At 39.1% G+C, this 17,450-nt stretch overlaps 1 protein-coding gene across 6 annotated transcripts in view; it reads right to left on the reverse strand.

Annotated features, from left to right (window-relative positions):
• Nucleotides 1–17,450, reverse strand: part of unc80 (unc-80 homolog (C. elegans)) — a 333,697-nt gene that overhangs the window by 305,536 nt on the left and 10,711 nt on the right. For all 6 annotated transcript variants that reach the window (XM_076297160.1, XM_076297158.1, XM_076297161.1 and 3 more), the window contains exons 4-7: nucleotides 16,299–16,561; nucleotides 10,371–10,494; nucleotides 9,698–9,762; nucleotides 1,888–2,009 (exon numbers count right to left, since the gene is read on the reverse strand). In XM_076297160.1, coding sequence (XP_076153275.1) covers nucleotides 1,888–2,009; nucleotides 9,698–9,762; nucleotides 10,371–10,494; nucleotides 16,299–16,561 — 574 coding nt within the window. The remainder of the gene's footprint in view (nucleotides 1–1,887; nucleotides 2,010–9,697; nucleotides 9,763–10,370; nucleotides 10,495–16,298; nucleotides 16,562–17,450) is intronic.

Below are 17,450 nucleotides of genomic sequence, written 5' to 3' on the forward strand. Positions count from 1 at the left end.
AAACAGCTATAATACAAAGCAACAAGATAAGAACTACCTCCCTGCAGTAGTTTCCCACGCAACCTAGACCATGAAAGTCTGTAACAGATAGTGGGCAGCAAGTTCTGCTTGAGACAAGCGAGCAAACCGGTAGCCACTGCGAGCGGAGTAACACCGATGCTGCAACTTCGGCAGGTAGACTGCGAATAAATAACCTGACTGATTGAAGAAGGAGGCGTGGCAAATTCCGTCACGCTCCTACCGAACTTCCGTTTGTAAAACGCCATTAAATATCGACTACTCAAGCACAGCAAGTTTAACTATGCTATTCATTTTATTCACTCAAACACTGAATGTTTGCTCAATCCTGATGCAAATGGAAACATTTTTTCCAAGACTCAAAAGGGCTTGTGCCAAGGAGAAGAAGTACTAGTTTGACGTCATGCCCTGAAGGCGGCCCCATGCCGCTACTCGCGGGCATTTTAAAGTTGTCCTTTTAGGACATGTCATTTTTGTAATAGGCCTAAAGACATTTTAATTAAAGGAGAATTCCGGTGTGATATTGACCTAAAGTGTGTTGAAACATGATACCGAGTGTGAACGTATGTTTCATAGCCCATCTCGGCTTGTCCCCTGCACTCCAAAATCTGGCGCTAGTTAGCCGATGCTACCAACAGCTTTTTCAATTGTGGTGCTTCGGCATCGGGCTAGCCATGCAAATAAATCACTGTTTTACACCATTTACGAGGCTCAATGTATCTCCACACTTCATTGGTAGACTACCGAAGGCCCTGACATTTAAAACGAGACATTGAGAACTTTTAAAAAGCACTGGTAGTTTACTTACAAGACGATTTATACAGACAGTATCTTCACGAAGTTTAGCGTTTGCAGCAATCTTGAATTTAGTCACGATAAGTAGAGCGACGAGTAAGAATGAACAGGTATGATAAGGGATCAGATTTCAAAAATAATTCTGTGGAAATGCATGGATTCCAGTTTCTTCAGCACCACAATTGAAAAAGCTGTTGGTAGCATCGGCTAACTAGCGCCAGATTTTGGAGTGCAGCGGACAAGCCGAGATGGGCTATGAGACATACGTTCACACTCGGTATCATGTTTCAACACACTTTAGGTCAATATCACACCGGAATTCTCCTTTAAGGAGTGCCTCGGCTATCAGAGAATTCTCTCTACACTGCCTCTTAGGCTACGTTGTCTCCAATATCTGCAAGCTTCAAACAGTGCTGCTGACAGCTGAAGCAGCAAGAGGCAGAGCTGGTGGAGAGGACAGTAACTAACATGCTGTTGGACAGAAGTTTGTAAAAAGGCAAGAGCTGTGATGGACAGCAAACACAGACATATTTAGAAATAAAGCAGAGGACAACAGGTCTAATTTCAGTCAGGGCACCACTACAGATCATACTACACAGCTGCATAATGTGTTCTGTCAGTAGTATGTGAAAGAAAGTGTTAACCACACCCCCCAGTGCTTAAGTCCGCTACCACCACAAATAGAATCAAATCATGTGGGAAGCACTGTACAAGAGTAATGTGCTGTATGGTTGAGAGATGTCTAAACTCCATCGCTACCTTGTTCTAGCCGGTGCCTGGCGTGTATGTGTGTAGTGCAGTAAAGCAATTCGTTACATCGCGAGACTTTCTGTCTCTGAGGCCAGTGGCCCGCCGGCCCAAATTTGTAAGGCTGGTTTTTCAGCTCACAGATGCTAGGGGGAAGCGGGACGGCCACCATTCACCCCAGAAAAAGTAATATAACCATTCCATGCAATGACTCCGAAGCTGTTAAGTTAGGGTAAATTAAGCTAAAAAACCTGCGTAGTTTCCCTTTAAGCTCAGCATATACAGTAGTATCTCTCATTTTGTATATTTAAATTTAAAATCACTCACCTCTTCTGTGAAGGCTGTTGTGAGAGGCCGCTACTCTCCACAGAATTACCACGACGGCAACTCTGTCCTCCAGCAGAGGGAGAGGTACTTGATTGGCTTGTCTCACAGACCACCTGAACACCCTTGAAGGTAAAGAAGTACGATGATATACTAAATTGTGTGCGCAATTTAGTCAAATTAGAGCAAAAGTTTGTAAAACAAGTGCACATTCTCTCGATATTCTTTCACACAAACTCGCGTCACAGACCTACGTCACCGGCCATTTGGAGGTGCAAACAATCTGATTTTTGGTTATTTAACCATCAGTTAACTTCAAAACAGGCATTTTACTTTGGATAGACAATAGCAATACATCATAGGAGTGATTAACGTCAAAAAATGTAGACTGGAGTAACTCAACCTTTGACACCTCCGATATGTTTAGTGTTCTAAAGACGTCAAATAGCCCGTTATCATTACCAAATTGATAGCCAAGGAGCCAGAAGTGAACATGCATGTATGGCTATAAAAACTGTGCCTTCGTTTTACAACTAAACACGAGAAAATACTTTTATAACCCTTGAGCCAGCTCCTTACTATGTAATCTCAATGGCAATGCAGCGTTTGTTTGCACCTCCAAAAGCATGGCGTACCTGGTTACCTCCCAAAAACGCCCTTAAATGCCCACAAATACCCGTATGTTTGTGTGAAAGAATACAAAAATATCTTGCAATGACACCTCAAGGGCTCCATTGTCATGTCTGCCATTTACATCATGCATACATACTTTTGGACCAATCTGTTCCCTGTTAAATTTTAAATATTATATTGTGTTTGTATTTGTATGTCGCTTTGGACAAAAGCGTCTGCCAAATCACATAACCATAACCATAACCATGTGTGTGTCTGACAGGTACAGAGAAAGAGAAAGAGAGAGATAAGTGTAGACTAACAAAGAATTACATCAAGGATAGCCAATGGATAAATTATCTATGAATCACCTGAAGAGCATTAATCAGGACCTGCCACCTCTCTCACTTGGGAATGCCCCAAACGGTCTTCTTTTCCTGACATCTTTTGAACTACATGTTTCCTTCTCTCTCTAGTTTTGGTTGTTGATTTTTTCTGAAAATTACTCCACTGGTGTTATTTCACAATAGGCTATTTTATGTCATGTTAACAAAAAAAGTCCATCTTCCATATAGCCTAGAATGTGAGCCAAAATAGTTGAATTTTTCACATTTTTGCTTTTTGTATCATTGCACAGAGAGATCAGATTAGATTGACTGAATCAAACTATTTAATTTAGCACAAATTTGGCTATATTCCCACACATCAGCTCTCATTATCATTTTGATCACAGGCAAATAATTTCGTATGGAGAATATTACAAGATGGTTTATTGGCAAAGGGAGGCTTAAGAAGGTATTAAAAGCAGGGGTGCCAATATTTGTGAGCAACGTGTTTTTGTTAAAAACGCTTACTTCTTAATGAGATTTTCCTTTTTCTTAAAACATAAATTTGCTTCCCTTCAAGGTTGGATTTTCCCTCATTGTTTTCATTGTGGGTTTACATTAAATTATAAATAAATGAAATATAAATTATAAATTATTATGGTAACACTTTATAATAACTACACACAATTCATCATTTATTAAGCCGCTGTTACTTATTAGTTAATGGTTTGTTCATCATTAGTAATTTCTAATTTATCATCAGTAAAGCATTTGTTCACACAGTTATAAATAGTTTGTTCATAGTAAATAAGCCTATATCTTAAATATGTTTATACATTATAGTTAATACTTAATAAATGATGCAATAATATGTTTTTGATTAAGTAATATTTCCATAATTTAACAGTTGTTACATACACATGCACTAATGATTAGTTAGGTTGAGGATACATATTTTATAAACCACTTCCTAATACTATAATTAATAATTAACTCAGGAGTTACAAGTGGTTAGTTAATGATATTTTGTGAGCTCATCTAAAGTGAGGACGTTTTATGCCTTGCAACACATTTACAAATGAGTTATAAAGTTTACACTTGCATTAGGAAGTGGTTTATAAAATATGTATCTGTATCATCACCCTAACTAATCATTAGTGCATGTGTATATTGCATAATTTATTAAGTATTAACATAATTTATTAAGTATTAACAATAATTCATATTTTAGATTAACATATTTTAGATATAGGCTTATTTACTATGAACAAACCATTTATAACTGTGTGTACAAATACTTTATTTATGAGAATTAACATAGGAACAACGGTTTACAAATGATGAACAAAGCATTTTGTAATAGTTTGCAACTGGTTTATAATAAGAAAATGATTTCATTATAAGTGGTTGTTTCATTACTTATTAAGTATAAATCATGTACTTACAAACATGTTTTTGGATAGGCTTATTTACTATGAACAACCCATTTATAATTGTGTGAACAAATGCTTTACTGATGATAAATTATGTATGAACAAGAAATTACTAATGATTAACAAACCATTAACTAATAAGTAACAAAGGCTTAATAAATGATGAATTGTGTGTAGTTATTATAAAGTGTTACCATTATTTTTTATACCTGTTTTTAGTCAACTTTAGCAGAGGTGCCAATAATTCTGGAGGGTACTGTATGTAAATCCTACTGACCATATCAATTAGCAACCTAAAATATGTCACCATTGTATTATTGCATGTGTACAATGGTAGTCCGCTGATAGTTTGTGCCATTGGCATGAATGTATGTGATTTTACAGTATATTTCTGCGGAAATCAATATTCGTGAGTTTACACCACACCCACAGGGTATTTTATTTTTTGTCTCCTGGAGTCCACTCAATGGTGATTGGCTAATTTTTGTAAGATGGAAGCGTGTGGGCATAAAGCAGTGGCCGATATTGCTCTTTATCACCCGTACTCTTTTCTGATTGGCTGGCGGGGTGGCTTTTAATTCTGAATAACGGGACAGCTATGAAGTAGATCTGGTAAAAAAAAGTTTAATCGCCGTTCCATATCAATGCTTATGAATGGTAACTATAACGATAGTAGGACGACGGTTGAGCCTGGAGGCAGGCTTTGCAACAATGGAATCAAGTGTAAACAAGCTAACTGTCCATGCTATCGCTGTTATAGGGCCAACGAAAGTTGTACAACAAGTTGAACTAGTGAGCTTCTTTTTAAATGGAACTGCGTGTTTCCTTTGCTTTACAGTGGCAACCGGGTGATAAGCAGGATAACAGCCTTCAAGGTGTGTCCAGATATACGGAATTAATGGACTTAATTCCGTATAACAGGACACCTCGGCGGCCGTTATCCCTTACTTGAAATAGGGGAAGTTCTCGTAAAATTTGTGAATTATTAAATTAGCATCATTAGGATACTATATTGTTCTCTGAGGCCTAAAGTTATCACAAAGCTCAGCTCAGAACAAACAGTATTGTTAGGGAGTTTTGAGACATGGCAGTTGGTTTGGCTACATTGCAGTACTAGAAGTCAATTCACTTTGGGGAAGTTGAAATAGGCTATTTGGTAGCCTACTTGTTATTTTGCTGTGACTGTTGGACTAAATTTTGACCAGGTGCACGTTGGCGCAGTGGTAGCGTAGGGGCTAAGGAACTGGCCTATCGTGCAATAGCCTGAAAAGTTGTGGGTTCAATTCCTGGCTACCACTGTTGTGCCCTTCAGGAAGGCACTTACAGTGGGCGTCGCTTTCAAATGGCCACTTCAGTCGCGCATTACGCGGCGTGAAGCTGCGTGAAGCTGCGTGAAACTTTAGTACCACTTTCAGCCACTGTGCGTCGCTCTGCCACTGTACATCGCTCTGTCAGTAGCCTGACTGCCGCCCCTTATGAAAAAGCAGGAGGCTACCGTTAAACATAATTGTTGCCGAGAGGAATCCCAGCCTACGAATTCAATAACAAAATAAATCATGTATAATTAAACATTACCTCGATTTAGGCTACTTGGGTATGGCTTAAGGCTTGACTACACGGTGGTAACGAACATCGAAATCTGCTTTTGATAGCCTACCGGTGCCGCTCCACAAAACGAAAAATTATCTTAATTTGCTGTCTACGTTATTGTCAGTTCTGAGTTCCTCCGGGGAGAATAGGCTATGTGCACTAGCGTAGTGACCAACTTCAGTAGCTTAACTCTTTTATTGATCAAGTAGCATGGTAATGACCTCAGACGCTATTTCTATATGGCTTAACACAGAGGAGAAGCAGTTTGTATTCTAGAAAATAAATTATATATCATCCACAACACAAGCACTCAAGATTGTTCGGAATGGGGGCACACACACTGTCTGCGCAGCCATCCAAAGTGTTCTGTTTACTGCCCTCAACTTCCACATGACTTTGAACTCCAATCGGACTGTAGTGAGCATTGTTTTACATCCATCCTCGTCTGCAGATGTCAGTAATGGGCTTAATCGTGCAGAGTCGTGAACTGAATGAAGAAAAGGATATCAAACTAAAACAGGTTAACAGCAGGTGGACTTGAGATCTTTGTGACTGTGAGAAAGTTAGCGGGAACGAAATGGCAGAAGGAGGAGATGGAGAAGAATGTATTCAATCGCCCTGGCCATACCTTGATAAATATATGTCCTTGTGGATGGTTTGACATCTGTAGTTTTGTTTGTTAAGCTATTACTCCAGGCATTATTCTTTACTGGCTGGAAGGTTCTAATAAAGAAATGGAATCCCAGCAATCTTTGGTCTTTGATTTAATTCATTATAGTGACTCTGGCATGTATATTGATAACCCAGTGGAATTGACTTTGCATGAATTTGGTAATTTAAACATAGTAGTAGTTTCTCAAGTTGATTGCCATGTTAAGTTGGCGCAACTTCACATGCAGTGAGCTACTTTTGCGGTCCCGACAAACACGGGACGTCCCCCGGACCTTATGCCGACATTCACGACGTCCCCGATTGGTCCCGAACGTCATGTTCTCTAGCGGACGTTCCGGTGACCTTATTGACGTCCGGAGCAAGTTATCGTTTGGATATTGCGTGACGTCCGGTGCAGGACTTTCTGGGGACGTCACCGTCAGGTCCCTCGGATGACATTTGCATTTGGTCATTTCAAATACCTCCTAAGGACCCGACAATAACGTTATATCGGGGACATGGGGGGGACGTTTGTTTATTCACACATGGCAGCGGAGTTGAGAGCGCTCTGGATACCGCCTGCAGGACGGAGACATCACATCCATGCACGACTTCACGTTACACGTCTGGGGATGACTAAAGTATCTATCTATCTAGTCTCTCTAGTAGTAGCTGCATTAGCCTACCGTAGTCTAAGGCAACATATCATACAGTTTATGAAGTTGTGCGTCTATGAGCAAAGTAGCCTATGTCTACTTTGCTCATAGACGCACAACTTCATAAACTGGGAAAGGGTTGTTAACGTTAAACTCAAAATGTATGTGCTACATAATTCAGCATGTGACATGCTGAATTATGTAGCACATACATTTTGAGTTTAACGTTAATGTATAACGTTACAAACTAGGGAAGGGATTTTAAATTCATGTTAGCTGATGTGATGCTTGGTGTAACGTTAGCAAAGTCGCTGTTCTTAGCTTCTAGCTTAGCCTAGGCCTACAATGCGCATTTCTTCAGATAACTGTCATTACGTGATTCATGTAACATGCTCTAAATAGACAGTGGTTTATTTAACGTAGTCACGTAGCCTACTTATTATCTGTTTTATTTTCAGAAACACACACGGCCGAATTGGGACTGAACCGACTTTTGGAGCTGAATAGGCTACTATGCAATAAAACTAGAGAAATGTTAAAAACAGACCACGTAGCATTTGTTTAGGGTTGTCTAGCAACAGAAGTGACTACTTAATTTGTAAAGCAAAACGATCTAGCTCTAATGCTACATTGCAGAAAAATTAAGGATAGGCTACTGCTTCTTCATGACTTTTATTGGCCTGACTTTGCACTAGTATTTTATTTTATTGACTGTCTATGCACAATTTCAACCAAATTTTGCTGCTCTTATTTTTTCATTATATGTGGCCTCTTATTTACTTATTTACTTACTTTTTTGTTTACTTGAATGTTATGTTTGTCTGTGGACTTAAAATTGGTAAAATATGTCTTGTCTCCACCGTGGGATAGTGAGAAACGTAATTTCGATCTCTTTGTATGTCTGGAACATGTGAAGAAATTGACAATAAAGCTGACTTTGACTTTGACTTTGACTTTGACTTGTTTAAATGTCATTGTAATTTTTTTGACGCATGCTCGCGTTTCAAAGTGTCACGCATAGCTGTCCCCGATGTTACAGCAGCTCCTTGTGGAAACAGCAAAGAGTGCACGTATCCGATGAGATTTCTGACGGGGAGCAGAAGCTCTCTGCCTCACCAGAGCCTTACTGTTTATTAATAAAACAATGATATAGAATAGAAACATCTGGAATCTATTTATTTCATCTTAAAGTTGGCTAAAGAGCATTTATAGCCTAGAGAAAACGATACATTTTTCTTTATTTGCAATGTTCCAGGAAGATAGGCTTACATTTATAGGCTGTCCCTCTTTGTCCCTCACAGGTCCAAGAAAACAAGTGGATATAACGTCAATGCATTCCATGTTCCATGTACTTATTTCATGTTGAGTTTTGCTTCCCAGCATGCATTGCGATTAATTTAGTATTTTTGGCTATTATTAGTTTTTAATATTTTGAAACAATATGGTTTGAACAATTTATCTACTTGGCCTACTCTGATGATGTTTTGAACAATATGCTACGGGATATGCCCATTAAAACGTTGTATTAGTTTATTAAGAAAATGACACCGTAGATGTGAAAGCAGGACATCCTAGCCCGGTATAAATATCCAAGTCTACTCATCATTAGTGTAATGCATTCGGAGGACGTGATTTCATACATGCGTGAAAATATGAGGTGAGTAAAGTTGATTGTGTAGTTGTAAAACAAGTCATTAATGCGTGTTCATGTTCCGTCTACCTCTCTCCCAGCAACGCTGAGACTTACAGGATGTAATAGCCTACCGTACTAAATCGCGCTTCATGTTTTTTTTTTTTTACCATCGCGGAAATATAAACGTCGCGCGCATAACGTCGCGGTGACCATTACAGGACGTCCTCTCAAAGTCTCGTGGAAGTCTTTTAGACCTCCCGAACAGAGGTCCGCGGGACGTAAAGGGAACCCTACACAATGTCGAGGAGGTGACGTTCGCCAGGGGACCTTTAGGGGACGTCGCCAGGACTTTATTTTGTTTACTGGGGTGTTTGTGTAACTTAGCTTGCTACATTTGATTGGGTGGTAGCTTCTGTGTAGTGAAGCTTCATTCATGGCAGAGTAACTGGTAGCTTAGCTCACTACATTGTAGCTCACTACAAGTAGCTTGCCCAACACTGTGAGTTACTGTGGTTAAAGGTGCAGTTAGCGATGAAGTCACGTTTCTTTATATTTATATTTAAACTTATTAGCAGATGCTTTTGTCCAAAACAACACATTACATTTTAACCAAGGACCAAACTAAACACAGCAGCGGGGTAGCTCACCCTTCCCTTCAGTTTTGCCAGAGAAACTCCACACTGTTGTTTAGGGGACAGGCTGCCCCCACTTTGTTTCCAGTTTTTGGAGCCTGGGCTGCCTACAGAGATCATTTGATACAGTGTACTCATGGAATGGGCAGCTAGCGTATTGTGAGGAGATGATTGCTGAATGTGACCCAAAATGTTATGGGCTTGAAATTACCTACGATCGCTTACTGCACCTTTACCAGTCAGTTAGTAGGAAAGGTACATTGCTGTAAACATCACTTACCATGGTCCCAGGGTTACTGTCACTTTGCGAGGGGCACAGTTTGATCCCAGTAGATGTTCTTTTGGCTTCAGTTGTTTTTACCCACGTAGCAAAATGGAAATGCAAAAGAAAGTCAATCCCTTGACAAACAGTTAAAGTCCTTTCTTGAATAGTTTTACAACCAGAAAAGGGGCGCAGTGTTCCTACCCGAACACAGAAAGTTGCTAGGTCGGTAATCGCATATAGAGGGCTGCTCAGACAATGCCAGAAGTGCTGTTTGTCATATTATGAGGTTATGTGCCATCAAAATGATTTTGGATATGTTATGTTAAAAAAACTGTTAAGGGTAAAACTTTGTTCATATGATATGTTTATGTGGTGTATTTTTAAAATGATATGTCAGATAGATAGAGGGCAACTAGATAGATAGATAGATAGATAGATAGATAGATAGATAGATAGATAGATAGATAGGGGAAATTCAAGAGTCAATGTGAATCTGAGGATGAAAATAACGGCCAATAATGGTACTTTTGCCTTTTTTTCAAGGTGTCTAGGTGCTGTTAAGTCTAGTTATTAATAACAACATACAACCCAACATAATCACATATTTTGAGGTACACAAACATGATAGCCATGAATCAGGGAGCTATTGTATTCAATACTTTTTAACATTTCATCTCAAACTATTCACCTGTTACAATGCTGCGTGCAGGTTTGATGAAGGCAGAGAAAACTGGTACATCAGGCTGACGGTGCTCCCACATTGGTTGCCAAATGACCAAGCCACTGGCCAATCTAAAGGTTAGATCTGACTCCTGCAGTGGATGCAAAATGGTTAAATACAGGTGAAATGCAGTTAATGGTCACATACAGACAACACAGGTTACAGGGCAAAGATGTTAGGTCAATTTCTGCATTTTTTAAATCTATGTCTAAACTTTAAACACTTGTTAAACATAGTATGCGACAATCTAAACAGTGAATTAAAAATGATGATCAGCTCCTGTCTAGCTGGCCAGGCAGTGTAATCATCATGGGCCATAAATCCAGGGTATTTATCTCTGGAGAGGTGTAGGTGATGAATGAATACTTCACATGCACATAATACATACTGGTACTAGCACTTGCATACAACCATACTTGCAAGTATGTATGTGTGTGCGTGCATAAGTATGTATGTGTGTGTGTGTGCATAAGAATGTATGTATGTGTGTGTGCATAATGTATGTGTGTGTGCATAAGTATGTATGTGTGTGCGTGCATAAGTATGCATGTATGTGTGTGTGCATAAGTATGTATGTATGTATGTGTGTGCATAAGTATGTATATATGTGTGTGTGTGCATAAATATGTATGTATCCGGAAGGCACTGTACAAAACCAAAGTACCACAAAGTACCACAACTTGTACCACCTGTACCTGTACGAGACCACCATAGCGTGCACAGGCAGGCACAGAGCTAGCGAACCTAGGTCTTAAATCTAACAAGATGCTTTTTACAACAAGCTTTTTGATGGAAAAGTGGTGTTTCATTTCCATAATGTTTGTTTAGTGAACGCATAAAACCACCAGTTTGTAAGCGAAATCAAGAATTAAGATTTTTGAGTTAGTTTATCGTTACTTTATCTGTGCGTGTGCCTGTGAATGTGCATCTGCGTGCGTATGCCTGCATGTCTACTGTGTGTGTGTGTGTGTCTGTGTGTGTGTACATGAGTGCATGTGAGTGTGTGCGTACCTGTGTGTGTGTGTGTGTGTGTGTGTGTGTGTGTAAGGCCGGATTATTCATAAGGGCAAGTGGGCCAGTGCCAACCATTCACAAAAACTGGGGCTAAAAAGCATAGCTTTTGGAGAACGGAGATAGATAGATAGATTGATAGATACTTTATTGATCCCCAGGGGAAATTCAAGATGCAGATCATCCCCCTAATTCATTTGTTTGCGCAACAGCCCATGTTCTGCGTTCACTCCAGCGAGAATGAAATACATTTTTAAAAAGGCGTCATCACCATAGGCTATTTGCTACGATATTTACCTCTGTTAGGCTACAACAAGTTGTGATTTATGCTCATTAATCTTTTCATTTAGGCTACAACAGCCTAAATTTGAGTACCCTAGGTGAGACCGATAGTGAGCCTGTATCACTAGGTTATTAATGCATAGGCCTACACTATATTTTGTAAGGAAATGTAAAAGACATAGATTGGGCTAATGTCAAAACTGTACGCTCAAATTCAAAATAAATGTTTGAAGCCTACCCCAATAAAGCGTTATTGCAAAGGTAATTGTATTGCATAGGCTATACCAGCTTAACTAGTGTCAATTGAAAGACCTTTTTCCATTTTTTGGATTAGACTAGCCAGTCTCTATGCTGTGTTTATGAACAGCAATAATCTGTTTCATTCGTTGTTTTAAATAACGTTGTTTGTTGCTTCTACCCACATTATACACTTGTATCGCTCTATAAATTGTTTCACTCAACAGATCAGATTACGAATTGTAACACAGCTTTTATTTCCCATCCTTGACTATGCAGACATTGTGTATATGAATACAACAGAATCACATCTGAAATCTTTAAATGTTGTCTTCAACAGCCTCTGTCGATATGTGTTGAGATGTCCATACTAGGGGTGTAACGGTACACAGAAGTCACGGTTCGGTTCATACCTCGGTTCGGACATCACGGTTCGGTACGAGTTCGGTACAATGGAGGGAAAAGCAAAACAAAAATGCAGAAAGCATTTTTTTTGTACATGTCTCAGGCTGTACCACCTAGTGTCATACAGTCTCTTCCCTGAGCCATCTGCAACAGCCTGAAGTGTGTAAGATGTAGGCTAAACAGTACAATAAGTACCCAGACTCCATCTGTAACTTGTAAACAAAATAAGACAATCAGCTATAAAACTGAAAATAGGCCTACAGCATCTCTTATTTCTGAAAGTGCAAATTACATAGAAAAATTATTTTTAAAAATCCACTTAAGCAAGACCTTCAACATCTGTGTTTAGTTGTATATGGAAGGGTCTACAATTTGCCTCAATATTTTTTTTATTGTGTGTAAAGTAATAATCTAGCCTACTAACTGAAAATATCACACTATTTTGCCTTTTTTTAAAAACGAAATGGCTCCTTTCATTTCATAAACAGACTACAACTAGAAGTCACGTGACTTTGCCCTTTGACGTTAACTCACCGTAGCATGGTTTGTTTATTAGCCTGGTTAGCGTTGTCACTTTATTTTACTGTCTATGCACTTAACACTACCAGAACCTCATGTGAGAAGTTACAAGTTACCCCAACATAAAGGTAATTACCACGCGATTTACATAGCTTTCTGTCATTACGAAATCATTTAATGTAAGCCATAGGTTTTGGCCCTATTTGTATCCAAAGGCTGCTGAAGCGCAGGGGAAGTTTTTTCCCCTCGTTTCAGTGATTGGTAGCCTACATCATCTGGGTGATGGCTTCGAATATGTGTAGCATTTTTTCCATTCACATACCCAACAACTGCTGAACAACGCCGACACACAGTTTCATCTTATCCACCACTCTTTCGCCTGTACTAACGTTACTGTAACTGAAGTTCTCAAACTTGCGATCTTAAAGAGACCAGCGGATCCTCTAACTCTTATGGGTCTAACCTTAGTGCTGCTAATGACTGACGGACTCGACCGACGACCTGACAAAAAAAACATAGGCGCCAATCAGAGCTTCAGAGCTAAGGCGAGGCTACAGATTAGCGTTAGGTGTCGCTCCCGTAACTCTCGCTACTTAACAGTAATTGCGCATGACATTAATTAATCCACACACGAGTTATGTATTTTTATACCGTGTATTCTCCGTGTAAATGCATGCACCGAACCGTGACGCCCGTACCGTTTCGGTTCAATACGAATACATGAACCGTTACACCCCTAGTCCATACCTTACCCACCATTGTCACATGTATCAGCAACTGAATCTCTTATCACCTAAGGCCAGACAGCAACTACACTGGCTTCATATCTATAAATGCTTTTTCTTTAATTATCCATCTTATTTACAAAATTATTTAAATCCATATAGGTCTACTTATGGGCTTAGACATCTTGATCATTTGATTTTTTCTGTTCCAAGTATATCTAAAGAAATAGGGAGGAGTGCCTTCAAATTTAAAGCTCCTTCTGACTGGAATAGTCTACTCAGCTCATTGAGATCTACTTCATCTTTTCCACTTTTTAAGTCATCCCTATTAAACTTTTTGCAATCATGTGACCAATGCACATGCTTTCCTGGTGGTTGACTTATTTAAAAAAATTAAAAATATATCTATAGGCCTATGTTTGTGTACTTGTATTTATTAGATGTGCATATACTTGCTTATTTCTCTTACTTCTACTTCTTTTATTTACTTTAACTCATTTTCAATTGTGGTTTTCTCCTGTGTCCTTTATTTGTTTTTTTGTCTTTTTATTTTTAATGCATTACAAATTTAATTTCTGTTTTTTACCAACATAAATCTATTAGGTTAGAGAGGTTGGACTGCTTTGCAGCTTGTAGTGATGAAGAGCTGTGGTGTGGATGTTTGTGTGTGTGTAATATATGTGTTTGGTGTTTTTGGGACCCCCTCGAAAACGAGATGCCTCATCTCAAGGGGTTATCCCTTAATAAAGAAATTTAAATTATCTCCAGTGGTTCAACAGTTTCACCTGCGCAGATGCGCACACACATTGAATGAACACTCACACCACAACCCCCTAATGTTATGCCTCTTTATTAGATAACACTAAATTAATTAATATTTCCTAATCTGGAAAATGTTTTTTTTTTTTTGGTTCCATGATACCATTCAATTGTGCCACATATGATCCGCAGACCAGCAATCTCCTCGTCGATGAGGCCCTAACCCTGCAGATCATAGACAGATAAAGCAGGCTCTGGGCCATGAGTCTGTCTACACATAAAATGGCAAGGTCTTGGTAAGGTTCAGGGATTGGGGTGTGGCCCCATGCCCATTAAGTGAGAAATCCCCTTGATTACGTCTGATATTATGTATTATGTCTGATATTTTTGACAGGAGGACAGCATGGGTAACGGGGGGGGGGGGGGGGGGGGGGGCTTTGAGGTATAGTGCCCAGGGGCACCACATTGTCTTAATACCTGTGTGTCTGTGTGTGTGTGTGTGTGTGTGTGGTGTGCGTTTATGTGCTTGTGTGTGTTTGTGTGTATGTGTGTGCCTGCATAGTGTACAGTCACTAAATGTACATATATTAATTTATTGTATGGTTTATGCATTCAGAGGGTGTCATAATGATCCTACATTTCAAATTCCATGCCGTTTTGAACCTGTCAGCCAAAGATACCCGTGATTACAATGTCTCATTTTTGCTTTTTCATTTTTAACTAGATGGGTATAGAATGGGTTCACATGGCCCACAGAGTTCACAGTTCTCACCAGGTGAGTAAAAGTTATAATGGTGGTCATTTCAGATGTTTTTTCCAGCACTTCATAAAACTCTCATAGTTTGAGAACTTTAAACGTTCACAAATTTTAAATAAACACAGCTAACAATGGTATTATATTGCAATAGCCTATGATTAAATATAGATATTGCCTGTGCCTGTTGAGGTGTCCACAACCATGGCAAGCTTGACAGGGACAACAAGGAGGCTTTTTTTAGACCCCAACTAAGGTAGACTGCTGTTGTCCACAGCACTAAGCTATTTATGGTTACTGACATAATCCGAGTCTCTGGCCCTCTCTTAGAGCCAGGCATAGTGCTGGCCCTCTGAAGAAAATGTTTGGGGACCACTGCATTAGACTATTATTGTTTGTGGGGTGAGTAGTAGGCTAGCTGAAGGCGAAGCTATTTTTTGGCCCTGGAAAAATGTGTTGTGCAGTTTTTATGTAATTAGTTAGGGACAATGTACAGAAATGAAAGAAAATCACACAAAGACCGAAAAGGTGTGCGTTATCAAATGTGGTGGGCCAGTCTGGTCCAAAACGCCAGGGCCGATTTTTTGTCACAGTCCGCCCCTTCTACTTAGAGCTGCCACCTATAGATGAAATGTGTTGCACACTTTCAAAGAATGTCCTATACTGATTGGATCAACCAACTATAATAAATATCACACCTTTCCTAATAGTTTATACAGTTAGCTTCTCTGTTTAAACCAATAATCTATATTTGAACTTCTCTGCTTGAACTAATAATCACAGCAAAAAGACCCCAAAAATGTTATGTTATAAATTGTGACCTAAATTTTGCTTATAACATAAAACATGGTCCTCATAGATCTCCATTTTTTGTGGTGGCTTTTCACCCAAGCTGATACCAAACAGATCTAAACAGTTTCCCCTTGTCGATAAATGCCGTTTCAACTCTCTGCTGATCCAACAACTGATAATGTCATTTTGATTGACATTTATTATTGACACCCCTATGGCAGCACCAGGTTAATTCCATTGATTACATTTTTAATTTGTCATTTATTCTCCCATAGTATTAGTCCTTGCTTTTGATGTTCAATAAAATGTTACTAAAATCAATATTTATGACCCTATCCATTAATCTTTACTTCACTTGCTAGCACTTTTTCTCTATCATACACAGTATATAAATTCCTTCCATATCCTTACCTTTATTCGGTTGATGAGAGGAGCAAACAGAAATATGAACAACTCAACAGTGGCCATGCTGCGCTGGTACATTTTGAAACGGACATTCTCATCCTCCTCTGTAGAGGCATTGGGGAATGCGGCACTCTGGTTTGCCAGGAGAGCATGACTGCTGCCAAGTCCCTGCCCATACCCTGGAGGGCACTCTTGAGGAGCCTCCAATAGCATCCAGTGTAATGTGTGTAAGAGCTTTGTCTCTGCCACACCTAACTTATCCTGGTGCCCTGCAGACATATCCATGTACAAACATAAACAATTATACACAAATCATTTACAGTCACATATTTCATATTGACAATATGCATAGATCTTGTTTCAAGCAATAAAAGATTATTTACAGATTCATTTTTAAAATGCCCTTACATGTAGGACCGTATGGATTTAAAGTTTCACCATGTAATGCTAGCACGTTCATAGACCAATGTCTCAGGCAATGGCTTTGTTTTGCTTTGTTTTGGCCTTGTGTATTTTTGTTGGACTTGGAGAAGTTATTGGCTCTGCTCTTTGTGCACTGCTTACAGTTTTTCTCAGTCGCTTTTGTGTTTTTCTCAGATCAGAATGAAAATTCTCATAACTATTAGTTCAACCTCCACAACATTTAGTCATTTGTGCACATCAAAGTAGCAATTTCTCCTTCCTCTGAACAAATTGCAAATGGTTTTGAACATGTATCAGTTGCTTTGTCATGTCAGTCAAAATTAACTATACTTATGGATGCTGAATAGTCATTCCCAATAAAACTAATAGTCTTCATTTCATTGCTTGAGTCATTACATACAAAATTGGTGAACTAGTTATTCTGTCACAATGCTGTAGAATTGCAAAGATACAGTAAAACTGTGAAACGTACATATTCAGTGTCTTGTACTCACTTACTCCCCTAACTACAGCAATTTGTAACTTTACTGTAGTTTTCAAATGGCTGTACAAGTACTGTATAGTGCTGTCTTGACCATTTTCAGGTAGTGTCACCGAGTTCTGACCTTTTTTTGCATGGGAAAAGAGCATAGACTGTCGTAATGAAAACATGACAAAGCCATTTGACTATCTTGTTCATAAACGATGGTATCAAGACTTCTCATTTTGATGACACTGGCAGTTTCATTGACATAA

Source organism: Alosa pseudoharengus, unplaced genomic scaffold (assembly GCF_046254945.1).
Source record: "Alosa pseudoharengus isolate Yale_2024_CS ecotype anadromous, Long Island Sound unplaced genomic scaffold, YU_APseudo_1.1 YU_APseudo_1.1_scf_20, whole genome shotgun sequence".
NCBI lineage: Eukaryota > Metazoa > Chordata > Actinopteri > Clupeiformes > Clupeidae > Alosa > Alosa pseudoharengus.